Source organism: Daktulosphaira vitifoliae, unplaced genomic scaffold, assembly GCF_025091365.1.
Source record: "Daktulosphaira vitifoliae isolate Bord-2020 unplaced genomic scaffold, ASM2509136v1 Scaffold_1, whole genome shotgun sequence".
Taxonomy (NCBI): domain Eukaryota; kingdom Metazoa; phylum Arthropoda; class Insecta; order Hemiptera; family Phylloxeridae; genus Daktulosphaira; species Daktulosphaira vitifoliae.
This window is the reverse complement of record NW_026099572.1, coordinates 62339273-62364106: the sequence shown is the minus strand read 5'-3', so window position 1 is coordinate 62364106 and position 24834 is coordinate 62339273. Positions and strand designations below refer to the sequence as shown.

The window sequence follows — 24834 nt, the reverse complement described above, 5'->3', positions numbered from 1 at the left end:
GAGGGATGCTATTGAATGCGATTTGAGGACAGCTGATGTGAGCGTCGATGATGTGGAAGATCGTGTCAAGTGGAAGTTTAGGATAAGGGTGGCCGACCCAAGTAGCTATGATTAAGGCGAGGAAGAAGAAGAAGAAGACGAGTTTCAGTGTGAGACACTATATTTTTTTAAGTATGTGGAATTTTATGTATATTAAAAAGTAAACTTTTTTTATAAATGTGCGCCTAAAGAATCTACTTTATTTTTTAAACAAAATTGGATCGTCGATTTTGCTACATTGTTCAATGAAACTGGTGATATCCCTAAAGTACTGCAGGGTGTATTCACAATATAAAGATAATTTTATAAACTACTATAAAATGGATTACTACCACTACTCGTATTTAAATTAACAGTCGATTTATGAAATATTTTAAAACACGCCTTGCTCTGGAACCATTTTAAAATTTAGTTATTATAAAATAATAATATTCAAAAACCAAAGCCGATCCATAGGAATTTTTATGTCACCCTTCTTTTATAATTATTCTAATAGAAAACTTAATATTTTATATTTAAAGAAATGATTTTGGATGAATAAAAAAATAATTAAATTACACAATTCAACAATTGAAATGCACAACTTATATGAATAAACCACGTTAATAAAAAATCTAACAACTATGACACAAATAAAATTAAAAACAAAATACTTCGATTTAACTGTAATATGGTACAGAAAAACTATAAAATATCAATATAAACAATAATGAATCGCGATACGACAATATAATAAAATTATTGTGCATTATGTGACTTCATCTTAGAATAAGTATTCAATAACGACTACAGTTAAATTTATCTGATTTATATCAATGAATTATTTTAATTGGCATATTGCAGTACTTGAAAAACATTATGATTTTCATCCTTTTAACTATAATCGTAAACTTAGAAGAGAAAAATGTATACTGAATAAAATTCAGTTTACATTATTTCGTGAATATCTATAAAAATACAGTTAATAAAAATGTTTTGAAACAATATAATTCATAAAATTTGATACCCTGTAACTAGAGTAACTAGAGTAACTCTTTATCACCAAATTTTTTTATATTTCAGTCATACTTATAAAAAAGCTCCAGTAAAAGTTAAAAAAAAATTTTATTTAAGGACATCGAAGTTATACGGGTATAATATTCATAGTTTTTAGCCGTTTTATCTATACAAAGAGTATTTTGTTTTTTTCAAATATTTTATCAATATAAAATATATAACTTAAATAACTAAAAAAAAGAAAAATTTACAAAATTTAAATATAATTTTTTTTTATTGGTTATTAATAAAAAAAAAGTTTTATTTGGAATAAATACTCTTAAAATCCTACTAAATTATGGTTCTGTTCAATGGCAAGGAATTACCTCACAATATTGTAATTATCTAGAAGTGATTATGCCTTTTGTAAAATGTTAGCCCAAATTTTTGTATGAGGTATCTAATTAAAGAGGTCCACCGTGATTTTCTCGGTAACTCACTTAGCCTATCTGGGCTTAATACTTAGTATCATTGCTCATAACTTAGGGTGGCTCCTTTATTTGTTTAAGTGGTAATATACATACATAATTAGCTAATAAAATAGATAATGATTTAATTAAAAAAATTAGTGGTCGATAATAATAATTGAACCAGTGTTTTGGAAGTTATGAACATGTTATAGAGTTGACTGGTGGTGTTATTTTTATTACTAGTCAGTTATAATATGCACTCTTCCTCTCACCATAATAAAAATTGTTCATAACTTATGAAATACTAATTCAAAATTTGTTATTGTTTGTCATTTTTTAAATTTTATGATTAATATATTGAAAAACCTGTACCTAAAAGGAGAAACAAATAATATTACTTTTTATATTTCATTTTATTAAATGGATTATAATAAATTCATCACTTTTTATCAATAAACAAAATAACAAAATTTTCTATTAAACAATTTTAACAAAATTTTGGAACAAATTACTATTACAGTGGTAACATTGTTGTTTTTATATTGTTCTAGGATTTGTGTTGTATTTTATTTTTGTTATTATTAATGTAAAAGTATAAGTAACGCACATTTTTTTAATATACTTATAATAATATTGCTAATAATAATGAATTCTGTTTTTTTATTAAATATTTAAAACATGCATTTAAATTAAATTAACACAATTATTGTATATGTTAATGGAACTATGAGAAAAATTTAGCACAAGAAAATTAATTTAAAGATACTTATTAAATGGTTCCATACCCTTAGGATATTCAATTAGTACGGCTGAATCATCTTTCAATTCACAATTGACATCTAATTTTAAAATAAAAATTAATTATTAAAAAAAGAGCTGTGATATCATGTTCTGTATTGAATGAATAAAACAATAGCACATTATTTTGTAACTGTAGTGACATAGTTCAAAAAAAAATGTCGATTTTTTACGGATAATGCGAAGTTTAAACTTTTAAACATTTTGATATCGCGAGGGGTGTACACGATAACTTTATTTATAACTAATAAAAAAAATGATCTACAGAACTAATTATTTTTCTATGAAAAATTGAACTTAATGATCAATTATAGACATATTATAAAATATCATTGTAAATATTCTTTATTTTATGTTTTGTGTACTGCCCAGCTAATAGACTACGATAAAAAATAAAACAAAACATTTAACCGTGCTATTTTGTATTTTATAAGAGTAAAGAATATAATATGTTATATATTATATAATGATTAAAAAGTAAGGAAAAGTGTATTTATTCTATTTTTTTATAACAAATCTCCTGCCTTTTTAAATATTATAGATTATTTTTTTACTTATTTTATTTTCTACAACCAGTTCATATAATTAAAGCGTTTTATAACTATAATGTATTGAATATAAATTTAAATTATTTTGACTTTCGTATATATCGCTGAAAAAATATTGTAGTTTTCCATATATTATGACACAAAGTATTATGGATGATTGTATTGTTTCCTAATTCTAATAACATATTATAAAAGAATAAAAGTATTTTAATAGATCATAAAATCATTACTTTCTTGTCTAATGTCTTCTTGTTTCTCTACATTATTGGTATATGGTATCGAAGGATATTTTGTAATATCTAAACATATTAAAATGGTTTTTAGGTCAATTTAAAAATTATTTAGATTAAAATGTAATGGTACTGTAAAGTTTTGGGGAAACTTTAAAATTTTGCTGAGTTGCGGGGTCACAGAACAGTATGAACTTGGGATAGTTAAGTCAAGTGTAGATGATATCTGGCAGTAACGCTCATTTTTTGAATATACTAATAATAATTAATTGTGTTTTTTTATTAAATATTGAAAACTTGCATTTAAATTAAATTTACACAATTATTGTATATGGTAATGGTAATAAGAAAATTAATTTAAATGTATTTATTAAATGGTTCCATACCCTCAGGATATTCAATTAGTAAGACTGAATCATCTCTAAAGTCACAATTGACATCTAATTTTAAACAAAAATAAATTATTAAAAAAAAGAGTGGTGATATCATGTTTCGTATTCATTGAATAAAACAATAGTACATAATTTTATAACCTTATGACAATGTTAAAAAAAAATTTCTATTTTGTACGGATAATGCGAAGTTTTCGCGAGGGTGGTAAACGATGACAATAACTATCAGAAAAAAATGAATAAAAAAACCTTTTTCCTTATTATATTTCTAATTTATACTTACTTTATTGTCTACAACCAGTTCATAGAATTAAAGCATTTATAATAATAATGTATAGAATAATAATTATTCTATTATTTTAAAACTATTTTAGCTTTCGTACAAATCGCTGAGTACATTTTGTGGTTTTCCATAAAATATGAACAACGTATTATGAATGAGTATATTGATTCCTAATTCTAATAGCTCAAAAAAATAAATGTATTATAGTGTATTATAAAATTATTACTTTCTTGTTGAATGCCTTCTTTTTTCTCTACAACATTCGTATGTAGTAATGAAGGATATTTTGTAAGATCTAGACATATTAAAATGGTTATTAGATCAATTTAAATTTATTTGAATTAAAAAATAGTATAGTATCAAGTATTAGGGGAACTTTACCATAATGCTGAATTTCTTCTTGCGCATTTACTTCATTGGGGTTTTGTATAAAATTTATTGTAAAATTTTGATCGATACCTAAATATGTTAAAAACAATATAATTTCAAATAAATGTAATATTGCATAAATAGTTATACCTTGCTTGAAATCGGTAGGACGTAGACCAGGTAAAATAGTCTGACTTGTGTAATAATCAAATTTAAATCCAAGTTCAATATACTTTTTTCTGATTGTCGTTAGGATTAAATTTCTAATTTTATCACTAAGAAAAATGAAAAGTTTTTGATATTTTCCTTCATATATTAATGTGTTCAATTCTATATTCCATAAATTCCATAATGAATTAAAATCTATTTGTTTTAGTAGACAAAATGAGTTATTTTCATCAAGTTCAAGACTCCTTGCAGATAATATTTTCGCAATAGTTACTAATACATCTCTAATTGAATCCGAACTTATTTTCAACGTAGTCAATAAAGTTTCATCTTTCTGTATTTTTGTTAGTATACTACTTAAAATAAAACGGATTTTTTTTTGTAAGTTTAAGGGATTAATATGATATTTTTCTATTGCATATAACGCTCCTTTCATATATTTTGCCATCGGAACAATTTCAACCATTTTTATTAAAAGTGTAACTGTACAATTATACGTACTATCATTGCCAGAATTTAATAGATCAGAACAATGTTCTTGTAATTTAATTAATGATAAAAATATTAATTTTAAATCATGATAGTAAGAACATCCAAGGAATATTGTTGCTTGCCGTATGAAATTATCACAATTATGTATTGTTACAGGTTCAATAAATAAATTTTTCAGTTCATAGTTTTTGCCACAATACTTAATTAATTCGACATCATTTATATTACTCCATCCTGGTTGACGTAGAAAATTATTAATGATAGTCGCGTTTTCTTTTTTACTATGTTTTCCTTCAGTATGTAAAAAAGCGAAAAAAATACATAAATACACTTGAATATTTAGTATTATTTCCATTTTCTTTTTCGTAATTTATGTATCTATTTTTTTATATCAATCTTTTTATTAAAAAAACGAATAGTTATATAAAATATATTTCATATATAATATTAAGTATTATTACCATTTTGATTTTCGAAAAGTTTCCAATATTATAGTTTCTATGCGAATCTGAGAATTTATTAATTTTACTATAATATGTTTATTTATTATTTTTTATATTTTTGTCTGCCTCACTGGACCGATTATTTTAATTGATACGTCAAAAGATCACAAATTGTATATAGTTGAAGACATTACCCTTAATAATTAAAATTTCTCTTTCGTTCTTCGTAAATGATGAAAATCCCCCGAAAATTACGATTTTTAAAATCATTAAATTTCAACATTTTTTTTTCTAAAAATTGCCTTAACTTATTGAAAAATTAATAAATCTTAAGAATTCTGTTTTATAATGACACCTTAAATCTTCCCTTTTTATTTGATATAAATTTTTTGAAAATCTGACCCTTTAATTAGCACAGGTGGAATTCTAATTAATGACTTTTGCACATTAAACTTTTTTAACTTATGTTTTGAAAATGTTCGGAAAATACTCCGAGCTTCAGACATATGTTAAAATATAACTTATGATATGCACTATGAGAAAAAAAAAATTTCCCGTACACTTATCTTCTATGTGCAAATGGTTGCCGAAATTAAAAATATGCAATTTTGGTTTTAACATTTTTTAACTTTAAATTACGATAACTTTTCGAAAAATGTATGGATTAATACAAATTGTTGTTTCTAAATAAATTATACATAAACCTTTCATATGACATACTTTTTTTTTTAAAATCAAACCATTTTCCTTTATACAGGGGAGGTTTTAATTTTTAAAATTACGAGTAAAGAGTAGAATTTTTCAACTTAATTTTTGTAAATGTTCTGGAAATACTCCGACTTTTAAATATACCAAGTTACGATTATGATAAATTCTACAAGTTCAAAAAAAAACATTTTTCTCGACACCTTTTCTTCTAATGGGAATTGGCTGCCGAATTAAACGAAAAATATTATTTTTATGTAAAAATCACTGTTTAATGTGTTAATATATTTATTCTTAACCATTCTATAACTAAATTAAAAATTAACAAAGCAAAATAATTTTTTTTTATTGAAATCTTATGTATTGTCCTTTTATTTGATATACATTTTTAAAAAATCTGACCATTTATCTTCACACAGGGGGAGATTCTAAATTACAATTTTTACACACAAGTTAAACTTATTGAGATTAAAAAATAATGTAGTGTCAAGTATTAGAGAAACTTTACCATGTTGCTGAATTTCTAGTTCTAATTTATACTTATTTTATTGTCTACAACCAGTTCATAGAATAAAAGCATTTATAATAATAATGTATAGAATAATAATTATTCTATTATTTTAAAACTATTTTAGCTTTCGTACAAATCGCTGAGTACATTTTGTGGTTTTCCATAAAATATGAACAACGTATTATGAATGAGTATATTGATTCCTAATTCTAATAGCTCAAAAAAATAAATGTATTATAGTGTATTATAAAATTATTACTTTCTTGTTGAATGCCTTCTTTTTTCTCTACAACATTCGTATGTAGTAATGAAGGATATTTTGTAAGATCTAGACATATTAAAATGGTTGTTAGATCAATTAAAACTATTTAAATTAAAAAATAGTGTAGTGTCAAGTATTAGAGAAACATTACCATGTAGCTGATTTTCTTCTTGTGCATTTAATTCATTGGTATTTTGTACATAACTTATTGTAAACTTTTGTGCAATATCTAAGTATGTTTACAACAAATTATTTTAAATAAATATAACATTTCATAAATAGTTATACCTTCTTTGACATTAAAAGGTGGTAAAACAAGTAAAAATGTCTGACTTGTGTACGAATCATATTTAAATCCAAGTTCAATATACTTTTTTCTAATTGTCGTTAGGATTAAATTTTTTATTTTATCACTAAGAAAAATGAAAAATTCTTGGTATTTTCTTTCATATATTAATATATTAAATTCCTTATTCCATAAATTCCACAATGAAATAAAATCTAAATATTTTAGTTGACAAAATAACTTTTCTTCATCAAGTTCAAGACGTCTTGCAGATATTATTTTCGCGATTGTTTCTAATACATCTCTAATTGAATTCGAACTGAATCTCAACGTAGTCAATAAAGTTTCATCTTCCTGTATATTTGTTAGTATACCACTTAATATAAAACGGGTTCTTTTGAGAGTGTTTAAGGGTTTATTATGATATTTTTCTATTGCATATAAAGCTCCTTTCATATATTTTGCCATTGGAACCATTTCAATAATTTTTGTTAAAAGTGTTACTGTACAATTATACGCACTATCATTGCCAGAATTTAATAGATCAGAACAATGTTCTTGTAATTTAATTAATGATAAAAATATTAATTTTAAATCATGATAGTAAGAACATCCAAGGAATATCGTTGCTTGCCGTATGAAATTATCACAATTATGTATTGTTACAGGTTCAATAAATAAATTTTTCAGTTCATAGTTTTTTTTCCTATAATTAATAAATTCGACATCATTTACATTTTTCCATCCTGGTTGACGTAGAAAATTATTAATGTAAACCGCGATTTCTTTTATATTAATTAATCCTTCAATATGTATAAATGCGAAAAACATACATAAGTACACTTGAATATTTAGTATTATTGCCATTTTCATTTTCGTAAGTTATCTATCTATTTTTTTATATCTATCTTCTTTTTAAAAACCGAATAGTTGTACAAAATAGATTTCAAACTAATTATGATATTAATAAAGTTTTTTATTTCCATACTAAAATTAAAAATTAGCAAATAAGCCGAGTATACAGGTGCAAATTATATTTGTATGTGACATTGAGAGGAGGTGTAGGATTGTTACGTTTTTAACATTGCGTGATTAAAACACCAAAAATTTGAAAATTGAAATTGTTTCTTTTGGAAATTTTAGATGGTTTACTTAGTTTCTTTTTAAATATGTTTTTTTAACACTGAAAAGGGGTATTTTTTTGTTAACTTTATGTGAGAGATAGTAAATTTGAATAATTTGTATTAACTATTTGGATTTTCTTGGAGTAAATAGTGTTTTAAACCTAGGAGTGCTCCATTTCCAATAACAAAAAAGGAATTTTTCCCGCCAAGCTCGAAATAATATGCTCAATCTTATTTTTATCTATTAATTGATGATCCCAACCTATGTGAAATTGGAAATAATTAATTTTATTAATACTCATAATATGACTAGTAATACAATATATTAAATATAATAGAATTAGAAAAAAATACTTTTTATCAAAAAACAATAATTGTCTTAATAACAAGTTTGAATTATTTAAACTTGAATCAGTATTTTATTTAAATTATTTATTACCTAATGATGAACAAATAGCATAAAAATAAATTGTACCTAAATTAAACAAAAATTTTTAATACTATTTTATTTAAAAAAATAATCAGTTATGTCTCCATCTGTTTTTATTTGCATGTGAATGAATGTAACAAAAATATATACATATATTATAATGCCAGAAATTTGACAATTTTTCTACGCCCAGTTATTTTATTTTAATCAGTAAAAATTATTTCTGTAAAATTTAAGACAAATTCAATAACGTTAAAATATTACGGTCAACGTTTGACTGAGGCAGTTTTTTTTTAGAAAATTACCTACTATATTTAATAATTTATAATATATGATTGTGTTGAAGCTTTCGTGGATTGTCATATTGCTCGAAATGTTTATGTAACTACACTATATAGTGTGATGGTGTCACGTTTTCATAATCGTGAGAATTATTTTAATAAAATACAGACAGCACATCCGCTGCCTGAGACTGGTGAATTAACAAATAATATTTATTGCCAAATCGGCAATAGGTGTAATTATTATAAAAACCCAATAGACCTGACCATCGTGGTCAGTCGACTCCAGTGCCTTGTGTCATTCATCAGTCTCAGTACTCGGTTGTCGCTGTCCGGCTTACTGTTTAAAGTAAAGTCTTTGTTTATTCCTTTTCTAACCTATATACTCTTTTCCTCGACATTTCAGAGTACTTGTGTCTTGCACTTCGTCTGCACCTCATACCTAGGTGTTACTCTTATTCTCCCTTCCTATAACAACAGCCTTTCGACACCCACAGCTAACCCGGAGTGTCAGCCGAGCACGGTGACTGCTGTACGACAACACGCACGTGAATACATAGACAGCAGGCACCACCTCCTCATATTCATCTTCGTACACATAGTTTCACATTTACCTTTTATCATTTTCTTTACTGTGTTACGACAATAGATACAACCACGATCCTGTAACTATCGCTCTGAAGGAAATACATGCCCTCCAGAATATACGTAATCCTACAAATTTGTTTCTTTAAAAAAAATGTATGGGTATATTAGATACCTAAATTAAAACAATATTATTATACGTTATATTCATAAAAAAATTCAGTTGTTATCATTATTTAACAGGTAATTTTTATGTTAGTACATTCTGTCCTGTAGTATAAAATGTGTTCAGTAAGTAATGAAACGGGTTTTATTGTTCTTATGGTATGTAACAATTGACTTGTTTCCTTACTTACTGAACACTCCGTATATTTTAAAAATGTTTTTTTAAAATAACAGGTTTAATCCTTTCATTGTTTCAATGTCATCAATTTAAATCATTGAAAAATACATTAGATCAATAGATATGAAGCATAAGCAAGTCATACTAGTAATAGGCATTAAATAATTAATTAAACAATCGGCAATTGAAGACTTCAAAATTCAGATAATTAGTAAGAATTTGACACGGCACCCCCCGTCGCTCTAGGCTGGCGCTCACCCGTGTCTCTCGCGATATCAGCCGTCCAGCTATTAATATGACAATCGGTTGTCTTCCCGCCCTTGACACCGAGATAAGGCCGAGTATGGATTACGGATATTGCGTTCTGTTCCGTTTACGATGTGCACCTAACTGGTTACTCGAATCCGTTGCTACGTTTTCTTTTTCTGCCTTTTGGTTGGTTTTCTTTATATAACATTTTCGTCGACTGTTACGCGTCAAGCATCAGTGTTGGTGAAAGTTAGAGCAGTTTATCTAATATAATCCGCCGTAAGTATTGTCGTTTAAAGCGTTGGTTACAGTTTGTTATAAAGACCTTATTGATATCAACAAGAAGTGAATTTCCGGCCGATAGTTACAGTCTTTTGGTAGATAAAAATAGTATATTTTCGTCTGACCTTGTCAAAGCGGCCGATTCCCAGGGAACCGTTATTATTATTGTTCACTCGCTGCCATATCATATACGGCGGCCTTGTACCATCTTATCGCGGTCATTATTACAACAATAGCAATAATAATAATACTTGTTTTCTACAGCAGTAGTAAATTTGACCGTACACGAAGATATTGTTTATCTCCGCTATTATAGTAACATACATTTGATTATTTAGTTTTGTAAACAAACATAATAATCGGGGTCAATATGTCGGGGAAAACATTAGCACAAATGAATTGCGCTGAATTACGTCACGAATGCGCTTTTAGACAGCTACCATGCTACGCGACGAAACCCAACATGCTAGTGATGCTGGAGGAAACATACGTAGCGAAGGGAGGAATCCAGCTACTGAAATTTTACCGCCCCGTACGCCGCTCGATAGCGAAATTCCTGTCGCTAGCGCACGCGGAAGAACAAGTCGGGCGTGATCCGACAGAACATTCGCGACATTTCGAATAACGCGCGGATCGAGGCACGGATGACTGAATTAGAAAGGTCGCTCTCGCGTATGTCAATGGAACAGTGACAGATTTCAAACATGTTGGAGTGAATCAGTCAAAATATGCTGCCGTCCCCACATGTTGCTGTACAACCGACTATTCGTCAAGCTAACGTAGAGCGAAATGATAGTCGACGATCGGACGTCGGTCTTTCAATGATTTGTCGCCTACACGCAGCTCGCGGTCTGTATTGGTACCTTACCACGACCTACGCACCGTACGCGTCTGCTTACCTGAATATTACCTGAGGACCCACGGGAGTTTCTAGACAGAGCGGAGGATCTACTTTGTCAGGGCGGTATACACCCAACCGCGTGGGTGAACATCGTCGTCCCGTTTCTGAACGACAGGGCAAGTGATTGGTGGCGAGCAATTAAATTAAATAATATGCCATGGGCGGAATTTAGGTCCGAATTACTCGAGGAGTTCGACAATATCGATATCAGGTATGCGCTCGAGACGGACTTAAAAACGACGCGACAGGGCCCCCGACAAGCGTTATCTGAATTTATTATTCATAAACAACGTTTGGCCACGCGAGTACGTTGTGGTTTACCGGAGCAACAACTTGTGCGACAGTTAACGGGGCTTTTACGGAACGATTACCGCGCTATGATACGGTTAATGCACCCAGCGTCTTTCGCCGATTTACGAGAGATATCGCACGACGTAGATAAAACCGCGGCTCCTCGGTACGCTCCGCCAGCGTCCCGACAGCCAGCCGATATGCCTCCACGGCATACCGCGCAACCAGCGGCCTTACAGCGAGCGGGTTATGCAAATGCGGACGCACCGCCTACATCGTGCCGATATTGCGGCGAGCGACACTGGCACCGCCAGTGCCCAAACAGACCGTCGGTATCGGGAAACGACAATCGGCTAGGAGGGAATTAGTCCGCCCCTCTAGCCTACAACAGATCCAAACAGGGCGCAGCGTTTTAGACGACGTTTCGTTGAAACGTCGCTTCTTAACTTTTATCCGGTAACATATCACGCATCACGACCGTCGCGCAGAACACCGAATCTAACGGACCTTACGAGTTACATACCGCCAACGATCTTGGTACTTTTTCGGCACCGCACCCCTCTTATTGGAATGGAGGTGACGCCGCGGTAAATTCGGAGTATCGGGGTATCAGGGTATCGGAGTTCGAACACGCTGCCGACACGAACGACCAAAGCGCGTGTCAATAGTTCGAAATTTTTTCGGGCACAGTGGGGCAGGGGATGTCAGTCGATCCGGCAAGTCCACTAATGGCAGTTAATGCTGTCAGTGGGCAAACCGATGTCGCAGTTAAGAACCAGCTGCCACCCGTTCGAACCGTAAACCACCCGAGTAATGGCCAACAAAAATGCCCGCGTAGAATTACTACTCCAGCAGTCGAGTTAGAATTCAAAACTGGCTTCTTCACAGCCTTACTCGACTCACAGGCGCATAAATCGTATGTGAAACTGTTAATTGCTTATAAATACGGAACTGTTTATAAAGGACACACTGACGCGGTTAGACTAGCGGACGGACACACCACCACGACGAACGGTACCGCCACGTTTACCGCCAAAATCGCGGATTTAGAAGTGCGATTTTCATGGCCGGGCTTAGAAAAAACAATTATATTGTTACTTTCATCAATGTTTGGCATCGTGTTCTAAGTGTGTAAGCTTAACGTCCAATTTCACAATTATCGGAAACGTCGATGTGTGGATTAAAATTACATTCGATTATTGATCCTTTACCGCTAACTGTCAGCGACGCACAGTGGAATGAAACGCCGATTTAGGCGGCCAAAAGTATCATTTTTTAAAAGTCACTTAAATTTTTTTTTTTTAGCAAAACACATTAATATCATACTTAAGGGTTTTAATACAAATTTTCAAGGGCATAAGTTGATTTAGTGAAGATGTAAAGCTATTTTAATGTTATAGTTCTAAAATTTATCCGTATTTTCAGTTATTTTGAGTTTATTTTTGTACATTTTTTTTTATGCCTTAAAACATAATTTAAAATTAAAAATTTTTTTTATTCCTATTAAAAAAGATATCCTTTTTCAAATGAAAAAGAAAAAGATGTTTTTTTATTTTTGTGGAATTAAACATATTTATACTTAAAAAAAAAATCGAAATTTTTCGTTTTTTTCTCTAGTTTGCTTGTTTAAAAAGATTAACTAAAAATTACGCAAAATTACACGTTAATCCATACATGTGAAAAATTTCGATATTTTTTTAAGTATAAATATGTTTAATTCCACAAAAATAAAAAAAAATCTTTTTCTTTTTCATTTGAAAATTGAGCTTATTTTATGTACTATAAAATGAAAAAAAAAAATTTGTCCCGACGCTTTATCTTCTACATTTAAACGGCTGCCGTAGTTAAAAAAACACTATTTTTTGTTAAAATTTTCGATTTTGTATTTTACATTTTTAATTTTATTATGCTATAACTATTTGAAAAATGTATGGATCAATAAAATTTTTTCATGAGAAGTAGTATTTATATACATCTTTCATTCGACATACTGTTTTTTTAAATCGGACCATTTCTCTATATTTGAGGGGGGTTCAAATCTAAAAAATGCATGTAGAAAGTAGAACTTTTTCAACTTAACTTTTGAAAGTGTTCCAGGAAGTGTGACACTTTTATATATATTTTAAATTAAAGCTAATGTAATTTACTTTATTATGCGAAAAAAAAATTCGGACTTTATTTTATCTTCACGGTGAAAATGGCTACCGAATGCTATTATTGTGTGAAAATTCTCGATTTTATTTTTTACATTTTTAACTTTATAATGCTATGACATATTGAAAAGTGTATGGATCAACATTATTTTTTTATGAGAAATAATATTTTTTAATAATCCCTTTTTCATTCGGCATACTTTATCTTAATTAGGATATTAATAAGGAACTAGCAGATCATGTAGCTTTTGGAATAATCCACCAATTTTTTTTAATTAAACACTATCTAAAGATTTGCATCGAAGCGTTTTTTTTTATAGTGATTTTAATCATTGTGAGATATCATTATACTTAATCCATCTATGCCACGTCACCACTGTGCCGCGACCCCCCTGTGCTGGGTTTTTTTTACTTGTTTTTTTCTTTTATCAATTTTGTATTCGGTACCGTATGGTCGAATATACATTCTATTTCCTACTTTAACACCGGTCCGACCCCTACGATTGAATTCACTGGCAACCTTTACAACATTTGCGGCACCACCGGCCAATGCTCGTAGTGCCGACAGCCCGGCAAAAATAGGAATTAATGATAACACTCCTCCGCTTTTCGGGATATTTATTATGCGAGGTACGTGCATGCGACTCGTCTTGATCTTGCGTTTGGCTGCAAGCAGTGCTTTTTGTGCTGTAATTTGTAAATTTGGCACAACTTTTTTATTTTTTTTTTTATTTTGAATCCCATACCAAGTTTGCGTTTCAACTTCATCGCATTTGTCATACCCCAAGCCACTGCACGTTCTGATAAATTCGCGTCCTTGGCACGCACTCGTTCCAACGCTTGGTGTTCTAAAATTTTATCGGCGTGATGACGGTCCTTAAGAGAATTACTTTTGGCGTATGCCATATCGTGTTCACGACATGCTGCATCCAATAGATTGATACCACAGTCACCACGAATCAAACGTTTTTGTAATTTAGTTCCGGGGCTCGCGAACTGATATCCTGGCACGTGAGCTTCGAACGGAAGACTGTTAATTACTGAGTTTACAATACCGGAACCTCGTTTCCGTCGTACACCACGACGTCGTTGCGACCGTTGCTCTTTCATTTTCACTTTTAATGTGAAAATACAAATTTCTATTATATTTATAGTAAAAACAAAAAAGTATAAAATAAACAAACAAAAGAGCTCTCTGGTGATAGTAAAAAAAGTATAAAAGGAAAACAAAAGATTACAAAAGATTACAAAATTTAATAAACCATAACATTTTCAATAGCACAAGAAGATATGTTACTGTTTAAATATTAATATAATTAATAATAATTATACTAGAAAAATAAATAAATTATTTTCGATGCGTTTTGAAAAACAGAACGAAACGCTAGCCGTTGTCAATTTTGACGATCAAGCAGATTTGCAACAACTACATCAACAATATAAACATGGAAAGTTATTGCCAAACACTATACGAGCTATCATATGCGGACCGTCAAATTGTGGAAAAACCAATTTAATTTTTACACTTTTGTGCGATTCGAATGGTTTGAGATTTGAAAACGTATATATATATTCCAAGTCTTTGGGTCAATACAAATATCAATTTTTAATTCAAGTATTGAAAGGAATCGAAGGAATTCAGTTGTTCACATTTGAAAATGGCGATGATGTACCACACGTGGATTTAGTTCTACCCAATTCGGTGTTTATTTTTGACGATGTGGTCATGGAAAAACAGAATGTAATGTGCGATTATTTCGCACGCGGTCGACATAAAAGGGTTGATGTCTTTTTCCTCTCACAGACCCTGTCTCGCATACAAAAACAAATGTTGCGAGATAATGCAAATGTGGTGGTGTTGTTTCGACAAGACGAAGTCAATTTGCGACACGCGTACGATGAATACGTGTGTTGTGATATGAAATTTAATGAATTCAAAGAATTTTGCAGACATTGTTGGGAAAATGATAAATATGGCTTCGCAGTAATATGTACGGATTTCGCACGTGACAGTGGTCGATACAGGTATAAGTTTGATACGTATGTAACAATATGAATGCTGAAAATAATAATAATAATAATGATAACAATAATAATGAGAAAAAGAAAAAAGAATCCACGATGAAGTTATTGGACCAAGCCCGAGAGAATATTAGAAGAAAATACACAGAGTTGCGTCGTAATGAATCGGAGACGATGACTAGCGTTCAACAAAAACTAGCACCTATAATCGAACCATTGAATAAAATTTCTAATGCAACCGCCGTTAATGCTAATACACAGAAACAACAATTTGACTCTGAAGGTAACAGTTTTTCAGAGTTATCTTTTACGCATCTAATAGAACAATGGACTAAAAATCCAAATAGAGATAAAGTGTATGGCCCGAAAATCCAACCGGATGGTACGTTAAGTATGGGCGATACGAATGACATAACCGTAAATGGAGATAGTGTTCGTGTTTACGGAATAAAATATCCATTGTTGATGGGCCTCGTTAATTTATTATTTTCGAAAAATCCTATCACATACAACGATAGTGATTTAGAAACGTACAAGACAATATTGGTGGAAACCGGAGCTCATTTAAATAGAAATTTGACGTTTAAAAAAGGCGGCGCTAAGTATGTAGAAATTATCGAACCAATGTTCGGTAATATCAAGGGGTTGGGTTTACAACTGAAAGTCAACGACAAGAAAGAATACTTATATTGGGACGACCCCAATGAACTTGTGCAACGTTTGAAGTTGCTTGTATCGGCTCAGTCTGCCGGCAACAGTGGAGTGTCGCCCGAGATTATTTCCATACTAGAAGAACTACACGAAGCTGGATACATTGCGGGCATACCGTCTACATTATGAAAACGAAAATTGCACACGAACTACACCGTCCGGCTCGGAAAACGTGTATACGACGGCGTATTAATATTAAGGGAATCAATGATTTATGGCATGACGACTTAGTGGAGATGACTACGTACGCGGATCGTGGATACCGGTATATTTTAACATGCGTGGACGGTTTTACAAAATACGAGTGGACCGTACCACTGAAAAGTAAAACAGCACGAGATGTAACAACCGCAATGGCGGACATCCTGAAACTTGGATACTATCCAAAAATTTTGCAAACCGATCGTAGTACCGCGTTCTACAACAAACAATTCCAGGCATTAATGATACGGTATGGGATTCATTATTATTCAACGTTTACAACGTTAAAAGCGTGTCTCGTGGAACGTTTCAATCGCACGCTGAAGACGTTAATGTGACGTGATTTTACAGCTCGAGGATCATACAAATGGTTGGATATGTTACCAAATCTGGTCAACGATTATAACAACAAACACGTACACAGAACTATTGGCATGACACCGGCACAAGCCGTTCGGAATCCCAGTGCAGTACGCATTAAATTACGAAAAATACTCTATAATTTACCAATTAAATTTCGAGTAGGCGACAAAGTTAGAATTAGCAAAACGAAATCCGTGTTTGACAAGGGCTATTTGCCCAACTGGAGTAGTGAACTGTTCACCGTAATCAAGGTCAAACGTACATTGCCGCCAACATATTATTTGGAAGATAACCAGGGGAATACCATTCAGGGTACGTTTTACACCGAAGAGTTGAGTCACACACAGTATCCGGAGACGTATCTTGTAGAACGAGTGTTGCGTACACGCGGAAATAAATGTTACGTTAAATGGTTGGGTTTTGGACCGGAACACAACTCATGGATACCGATAACAGATTTCTCACGGCAATGATGGTCGATATACAAGGGGTGGTGGCGACCAATCGTTCGTTTGTGATCAACGAAATATCCGCTATAGATTTGAACTCAATGTCTCTCGCTCACTGAACATTCAAAATTTCAAAATCGTTCGCCGCCGATGACGATACGAAGATCAACTACTGGGTAAAAAAATATCATCAAGGTTTAGACGCAAATATCGGTGACGTCGAATATTCCGAGTTGTCAAGAATAATGGCACTGCTACGGTGTGAAAGTATTTACGTGAAAGGCTTGCAGAAAAAACAAATATTGCAAAATTATTTACCCGGGCAAAATGTTTACGAAATCGAAGAAGAGTGCCCATCACTACAAAAATTATGTGAAGAATTCCAACCACGTTGACTCAGACATATGAACAACCACAAAATGTGTAATTCATACAAAGTAATGGGTTTGAAACAGTGGTTAACTGATAATTCATAATACTTTTATTATTATTATAATTATTTTTTACATATACTTGATGTATTACTTTGTTCAATAAAATAAATTTAACTAATTATATGCTGTTTGTTTATTCTGTCAGTTTGTGAGTATATATATGTAAGTATATAATACATAACCAAATCAGTAATTGTAGTACATTTTTATAATTTATTTTATTAAACATTTGCATACATTTAATTCAATAAAATTTAAATGCATATTATTTTTATAACTACTCTAGTATGCGTTATCATACATTGATATATAAATAAATATTATTCGTTGACATTCGAGTTTTGTAGGGAATAATGTCCCCACGCTTTTGTGTACACATCTTTGTATTCACATTCGTCACCGATCATCGCACGCTTGTCATAGTTGTTGGACAACGCGAGCTTATCAATTTCTTATAACTTATTAATATTAACGCCATTTTCTTTCATATTGTTTGTCCCGCAAACAATTTAAATAATCAACCATCTTGATTTCGTGTTTGACTACATCTTGACCCACACCTTTCAATCGTTTCACTTCATCGACGTCTCTCGTAAACACTTGATCACTGTAGTTTTGCAGAGTTGTCAAATATGCATAGACTTTGGGCAATAATGCGATGATTTCTTGCATGTACATGCTCTTGCATTCGTCAGTAAACGTACCCGGTTGTTTTTTACGTTTATCGGTGTAACACGGGTGGTCGGTTGGATAATTGGATGTATCGAAATATTGGAGCAGATAATTTTTCAAATCATCGTGAAAACTATTAGTCAAAATTAGGTAGATAAAAGAATCGGTGTCCATGTAACATAACATGAGTCTTTCCGGTCCATATAACGGTAACATAACTTCATAATGGAATTTGTACATTATAGTTTTACTGATATCCAATATTGCCTGCCCGATAAAAATTGGTTTATAAAAATTAATCCTCTCCTTGTACATGTGAACAGCAACTAAATCTTCATTGATTATGGTGCTGTGGCTATACGACGGTTTTGCAGCCAACTTTGACAATTTCTCCGAGTTACATACGAGTTTGATATTTTGGTGTTGTCTAACATTCTCCAAAGTTTTTCCTATAAAGTCAAATATAATTAAAAAAAATATTTGTATATATATATATTCTTACCGTAGTTTGAGTTGATCATCATTTTGGGTAAGTTTTGTCCAAACGTGGTGGTCGCTTTTTTGCGCAAATCCGTATTAAGCTGAATGTAAGGAGTCAACCAACGAGATTGCATAAATCTGATACATTTATGTAATTTGATAACTACCACGCCATGTTTTACAGCTTGTTTTAGAGCTCGGTAATGAACAATGTAACCACGTTTGGGATCTAGTGTAGTCATCAGTTTACTAAATTTAGAAGACATTAATGGTAGTTTTTCGTTAACAGGAAAAAACGGTAAATCGTTGTGTAAATCGTGTAGTTCTCGGGGGTAATCTACATCGACCTCTGCAAGATAACCGTATTCACCATCGTTGTATACCCAGTTCAAACATTAACAGCATATCTGGATGCGATAACAACTGAATGTGTGCGTTTGTGTACTTTAACATGGCGTCAAACGAAAGGGCCGGAGATGAAAAGTAGTGTGCAATGTCTAGTTTATAATTTTTCAAGCTTTCCTTACGGAAATTTTCAAATACATCAGCTAGCACCTGTAATAATAATAATAATAATAATTATATATATAATTTTTTTCTGTATACCATCACGTCGACAAGTAAATACTTGTCACTGTATTCGCCAAGGGTCTAGTAACATTTCAATATTGTGTTAGGTATTATTTCATATGGAAAAAATGCTACAGCTTTCAATATAACACCGTAAGTGATAAATTATTTAAAAAATTAATAAAGTTTGTTTGTATAGTTTGAACTATACTATACTATAGTTGTAATTTTGTTCAATAATAAGTTGATCGATTCTACAATAAAGTGGTTTATTAATATTAAATTGTATAACAAATACACAAATAAACAATAAACAATAAAGAATCGATAATTTAAAACTTATTACTGTATACTCTTTAAATTATATAAAATAAAAATAATTATTAATTATTAAAAATGTTACCATAGATTTTACACCTTAAATCCATATGATAATACAAATTACAACAGTGATGACAGTGTCCCTATAAACAGTGCCGCCACTGTTATATAGTATAGTTTGAAAATTGAAATTTTAATTACGTTAAATGTAATTTCTCTTTTTAGATTGATACTCTTAGAATCAATACATTTTGAATAGTTAGCCTTTAACTAAAGATGTGTAATAGTTATATATATATANTTTTTCTTTGAGATCGCTGAGTTTTAAATAACCTTTAACTTCAGCTTGTTGGTTCAATTTATTTTTCAAGCTGTCCATAGCTACCTTTATATATATATATACATAAATATAATATTATTTGTATTATATGTATGAAAACAGTTATTTTATATAATAGTATAAATACTATTCAAAAGATACCCCCAACTATTCAGTAAGTTTGTAAGTCATCTACTAAAACATAATATTAACTTTTTCTTTTCATCATTTAATACCATATGATTAATTATTATTAGTGTAATCAGAGATAAAATTAAATTTTAATAAAGTAAAGAAAAAAAACATTTAGGTATTCATCAATATTTTATTAAAAAGTTATAAAAAAAAAGTTACATTTATTAATCAATAATTATTTCAACATTTTCAAAAATTAAAAAAAAGAAATACTATATACATAAGCTTTTTTAAATGAACCATTTAAATAATTGATCATCACAATTATGACATTTGAACTGTGATGGAAAATTGAAAATTAAATAGTACATACTATTCTGATTAATGGATATTTGATCTTTAATATATTTTATTGTAAAACTATCTTGATCATACGCCATATCACGTATGCAATCATCAGTTATGCATATGGAGAACATAATTTCATTATTTACATTATGTGATAATATAGAAAAAAAATCGAACTTAAAATAATTTTTTTCCCCAAACAATAAATTGTATACGCCTGAACGTATTTCAGATTTATAAATTTCACAGTCACTTCTTTCATATATAGCATCACGGGAGTTTTTAATGCATCTTCATATTTAATGCCTTTCTCAGACCCCGTAAAATTTCTTGATTCGTACAAAATGTCTGCCAATATATTAAATTGGGAAACATTTTGCGTTTTCAAGTACTTTACGATGTCATCGACATCATTTATGCTCAATGGAAGATGCATTGTATAAAAGTTTTACGACTAAAATTAATAAAAAGAAATATGTACACTAGGGTGGCCCTCAAAAATCGAATGTTTTTTTTTTTATACGCTACCCCTTAATTTTTTTTTTAATGGTCAAAAAAATGAGCTGTGCAAAATTTGGGACCGATCCGTTAAGGTTAACCCGTGGCCCCGGGCCTATTAAGTTGAGTCAAAGAGTCAAATTTAATAGAAATAACTGATCTTTGTCTCATAACTTTTTTTTCTCTTAACTTAGAATAATAAAAGTAAAACTCAAGTAAAGGAAATTTTACAAGAAATTCAAAAATAATATCTTCAATGTTGTTTTCTCAATAAATAGCCCACAAAAACACTACATACAGTAAAAAACATGTAAATGTCTTAAAATACGTTATAACTGATTTTGTTGATTTTTAATTATTTATTTTCATTTTCTTTTTTGGAAAACGCATATTCGTTTAAAAAAAGATTCTAGAAGTTTAATTTTTTATGCCAAAAGTACGATAATTATATTAGATTTATTATTTTATGGACAGTTAATTAATGATTAAACAACATTAAGGAAAAAAGACGTATATACGTTTTTTGAAAGAAGGAGACGTCCTACAGTCTCTACAGTGATTTTATTCTATATTATAATTTATAAATACTAATGACTAATTGTTCAAGGTTAACAAAAATTACAAACGAGTTTTTCTTACATTCGTTTTTCTCAAAGTATTCGAAGTGGCTATACATCTTTCTTTACTAGTACGAAAGTATATTAGTAGTTATGTCTAAAAGAAATACACATTGTCAACGGTTGTATTAAACATTCCATAGTATGAATAACATATTTGTATAACAAACGACCTAGTAGTATGCTATGAAATATAGCGCCTACGCATTATGCACGTATTCGATGGTTTTTATCAAACACAACGACTGTCGGAATGTCTGGAATGTGTAGTGGAACCACGTGGAAGGGGTACTCAGCATTTACAAAATATCGACTTAAACTTAAACAACAGCGTCGGGGATGAATTAACAAAGCTGTATATAGGGTTGTGACATATTAAACATGCGGACTCGACGCGTACTATACTCACGTTGAACCGTTAGCGTGTACCTACACTGGAAAATGAACTTTTTTTTTTTTTGATAGACCCGACATTGAGTAGATCCTGTGCAACCATTGTTTACCAAACAAATTATTACGTAGACACTGTATGGCGTATATACAGACTTGGAAAATTATTTAATTTTATTAAATAATTAGTTAATATACATTAATTAATAATATTATGGTCGGCTAGGGCTGGGTTCCAACGTACATAGTATGCAACGTCAGCACTTTCACTGGGGCCCCGGCGGCATGATAATCGTCACCCGAAAGGGACTCCCATAGGAAACGTCATTTTGACATCATCACTAATGGCACCCTCACGCTAACTTGGCTTACACCGTCGTATACGACGTCATTTTGACGTCACCGCCACTGGTTTGCCTTGGGTTATCACACAATCATTGTGACGTCACCAGCACGGACTGCATCTCACCTGTGCACCCATTGTTTACCGAGAACAATAGATGACGTAAATTGTCGGCACTTCTGAAGGCCAAAACGCATCATACCATTACTACTTGCGTTTATTATTTTTATATCTATTTGTCTTTGTCGTTCTAAACCCTCGAACCATATGACCCCGATAGAACCACAACATCAGGTTCTTACCTTATACAAAAACCCATACCTAGCATATTACTATTTTTATTTTATTAATTTTTGTTATTTGAATTATAACAAATGTTACGTTTTATTCTACACATCGTATGAGTAATAATTCTGTTGAGCCAAAATACTGCTAAATTAATGGTTATTGTCAATAGTTTTAGAAATAAGGATCATATACATATATTTCATGATGTAGTTGCCTTGTGAAAAAAGGAAATACAAAATAATTCTCCCTCTAATGTTTGTGTGCTGAATGAGGCTATCTAGCCCTCTTCATGTATCACATGAGCTGTATAACGACTGAGTTATCCGAGCTTATAAAAATGCAACTTTTAATTGAATCCTCTGCTTGAGACAGCAGTAATGGCAGATCTGTAGAATAATATTAACCTTCTTCATATTGTTCTAATAGCAATGTTCTGAGTAAATGGTATTCATATTGTATGATCATACATATCAACACACTACTGTGTGTAGTTGTACGTAGAACACGTTGAAAGTACAGAAACTTGTTGGTTAGATAAAACTTACTGATACACTTCATACCACAGAAACGAGGTATGAAAACAGAGGTGAGCATGTGCTGAATTAATAATTCTTTTAGCACGTTCAAACCAGGGATGTTATGTTTTAAAACTACTTGTTAAAAGCAGTGTTTTAAACGTGTTTAAAAAAATAAAAATGTCAATATTTACATTAGTCTTATGGGATGTTTTAAATTGTATATTTATTTTTTAAACGGATTTTTTATTTTTTTAAACGACGCCCAAAATTACGCTGGTAAATGACCTAGAATCGTTTATTTATTGTCAAACAAGAAAACAACCCAAAAAAAGTATTTGCCAAAACGTGTATAATCATTTAATGGTACAAAATAATGAATAATAGAAAATTGAAGATTGATGCGTTGATGTAGTGGGGGCAGTACGGTATCACGAAGGTGACATCAACGTAACGACGGCAGTCACCATCGGCACTTGATGGAGTTTGTACTTTGGCTCATGGGACGTGATGTCAAATTACACGTAGCTTGGAGACGCAGACAAAAATGGCGCGGTTCGCGGGGTTCCATTTATCATGAAGCGACGCATGACTGTGTCAATGTGTTGGCCTATTTTGATATTAATTAGACCAAATTTTGGAATAGAAATATTGTAAACTTCAACAACTTTTCTAACTTTTTCTACGAGGGAGCAGCAAACTGTTTATAAATCTTTTTAATTGACTTAAGCAACAAGCTTTAAAATTAAATTTATTAATTAATTTAATTATTGTCTTTGAATTTAATCTTTAAATTGTTAATTAATTTATAATAATCACTAGTTTCAATGTGAGACACTATATTTTTTTAAGTTGTATTTATTTATTTATATTAAAAAGTAAACTTTTTTTATAAATGAGCGCCTAAAGAATCTACTTTATTTTTTAAACAAAATTAGATCGTCGATTTTGCTACAGTCGTTTTATGCAATATTTTAAAACACGCCTTGCTCTGGAACCATTTTAAAATTTAGTTATTATAAAATAATAATATTCAAAAACCAAAGCCGATCCATAGGAATTTTTATGTCACCCTTCTTTTATAATTATTCTAATAGAAAACTTAATATTTTATATTTAAAGAAATGATTTTGGATGAATAAAAAAATAATTAAATTACACAATTCAACAATTGAAATGCACAACTTATATGAATAAACCACGTTAATAAAAAATCTAACAACTATGACACAAATAAAATTAAAAACAAAATACTTCGATTTAACTGTAATATGGTACAGAAAAACTATAAAATATCAATATAAACAATAATGAATCGCGATACGACAATATAATAAAATTATTGTGCATTATGTGACTTCATCTTAGAATAAGTATTCAATAACGACTACAGTTAAATTTATCTGATTTATATCAATGAATTATTTTAATTGGCATATTGCAGTACTTGAAAAACATTATGATTTTCATCCTTTTAACTATAATCGTAAACTTAGAAGAGAAAAATGTATACTGAATAAAATTCAGTTTACATTATTTCGTGAATAT

General features: G+C 30.6%; 1 protein-coding gene across 17 annotated transcripts in view; it reads right to left on the bottom strand.

Annotated features, from left to right (window-relative positions):
• Positions 1-1994: 1994 nt before the first annotated feature.
• The window catches only part of LOC126895332 (uncharacterized), a 104220-nt gene continuing 81380 nt past the window's right edge, over positions 1995-24834 (bottom strand). For 14 of the 17 annotated variants that reach the window (XM_050667070.1, XM_050667071.1, XM_050667076.1 and 11 more), the window contains 6 exons: positions 4255-5055; positions 4117-4194; positions 3962-4030; positions 3447-3500; positions 3061-3129; positions 1995-2323 (listed from right to left, as the gene is read on the bottom strand). In XM_050667070.1, coding sequence (XP_050523027.1) covers positions 2241-2323; positions 3061-3129; positions 3447-3500; positions 3962-4030; positions 4117-4194; positions 4255-5055 — 1154 coding nt within the window. In that variant the 3' untranslated portion in view covers positions 1995-2240. Of the gene's footprint in view, positions 2324-3060; positions 3130-3446; positions 3501-3961; positions 4031-4116; positions 4195-4254; positions 5056-6682; positions 6752-24834 lie in introns of all 17 variants that reach the window. The other 3 variants (XM_050667087.1, XM_050667086.1, XM_050667077.1) reach the window with 3 other exon arrangements.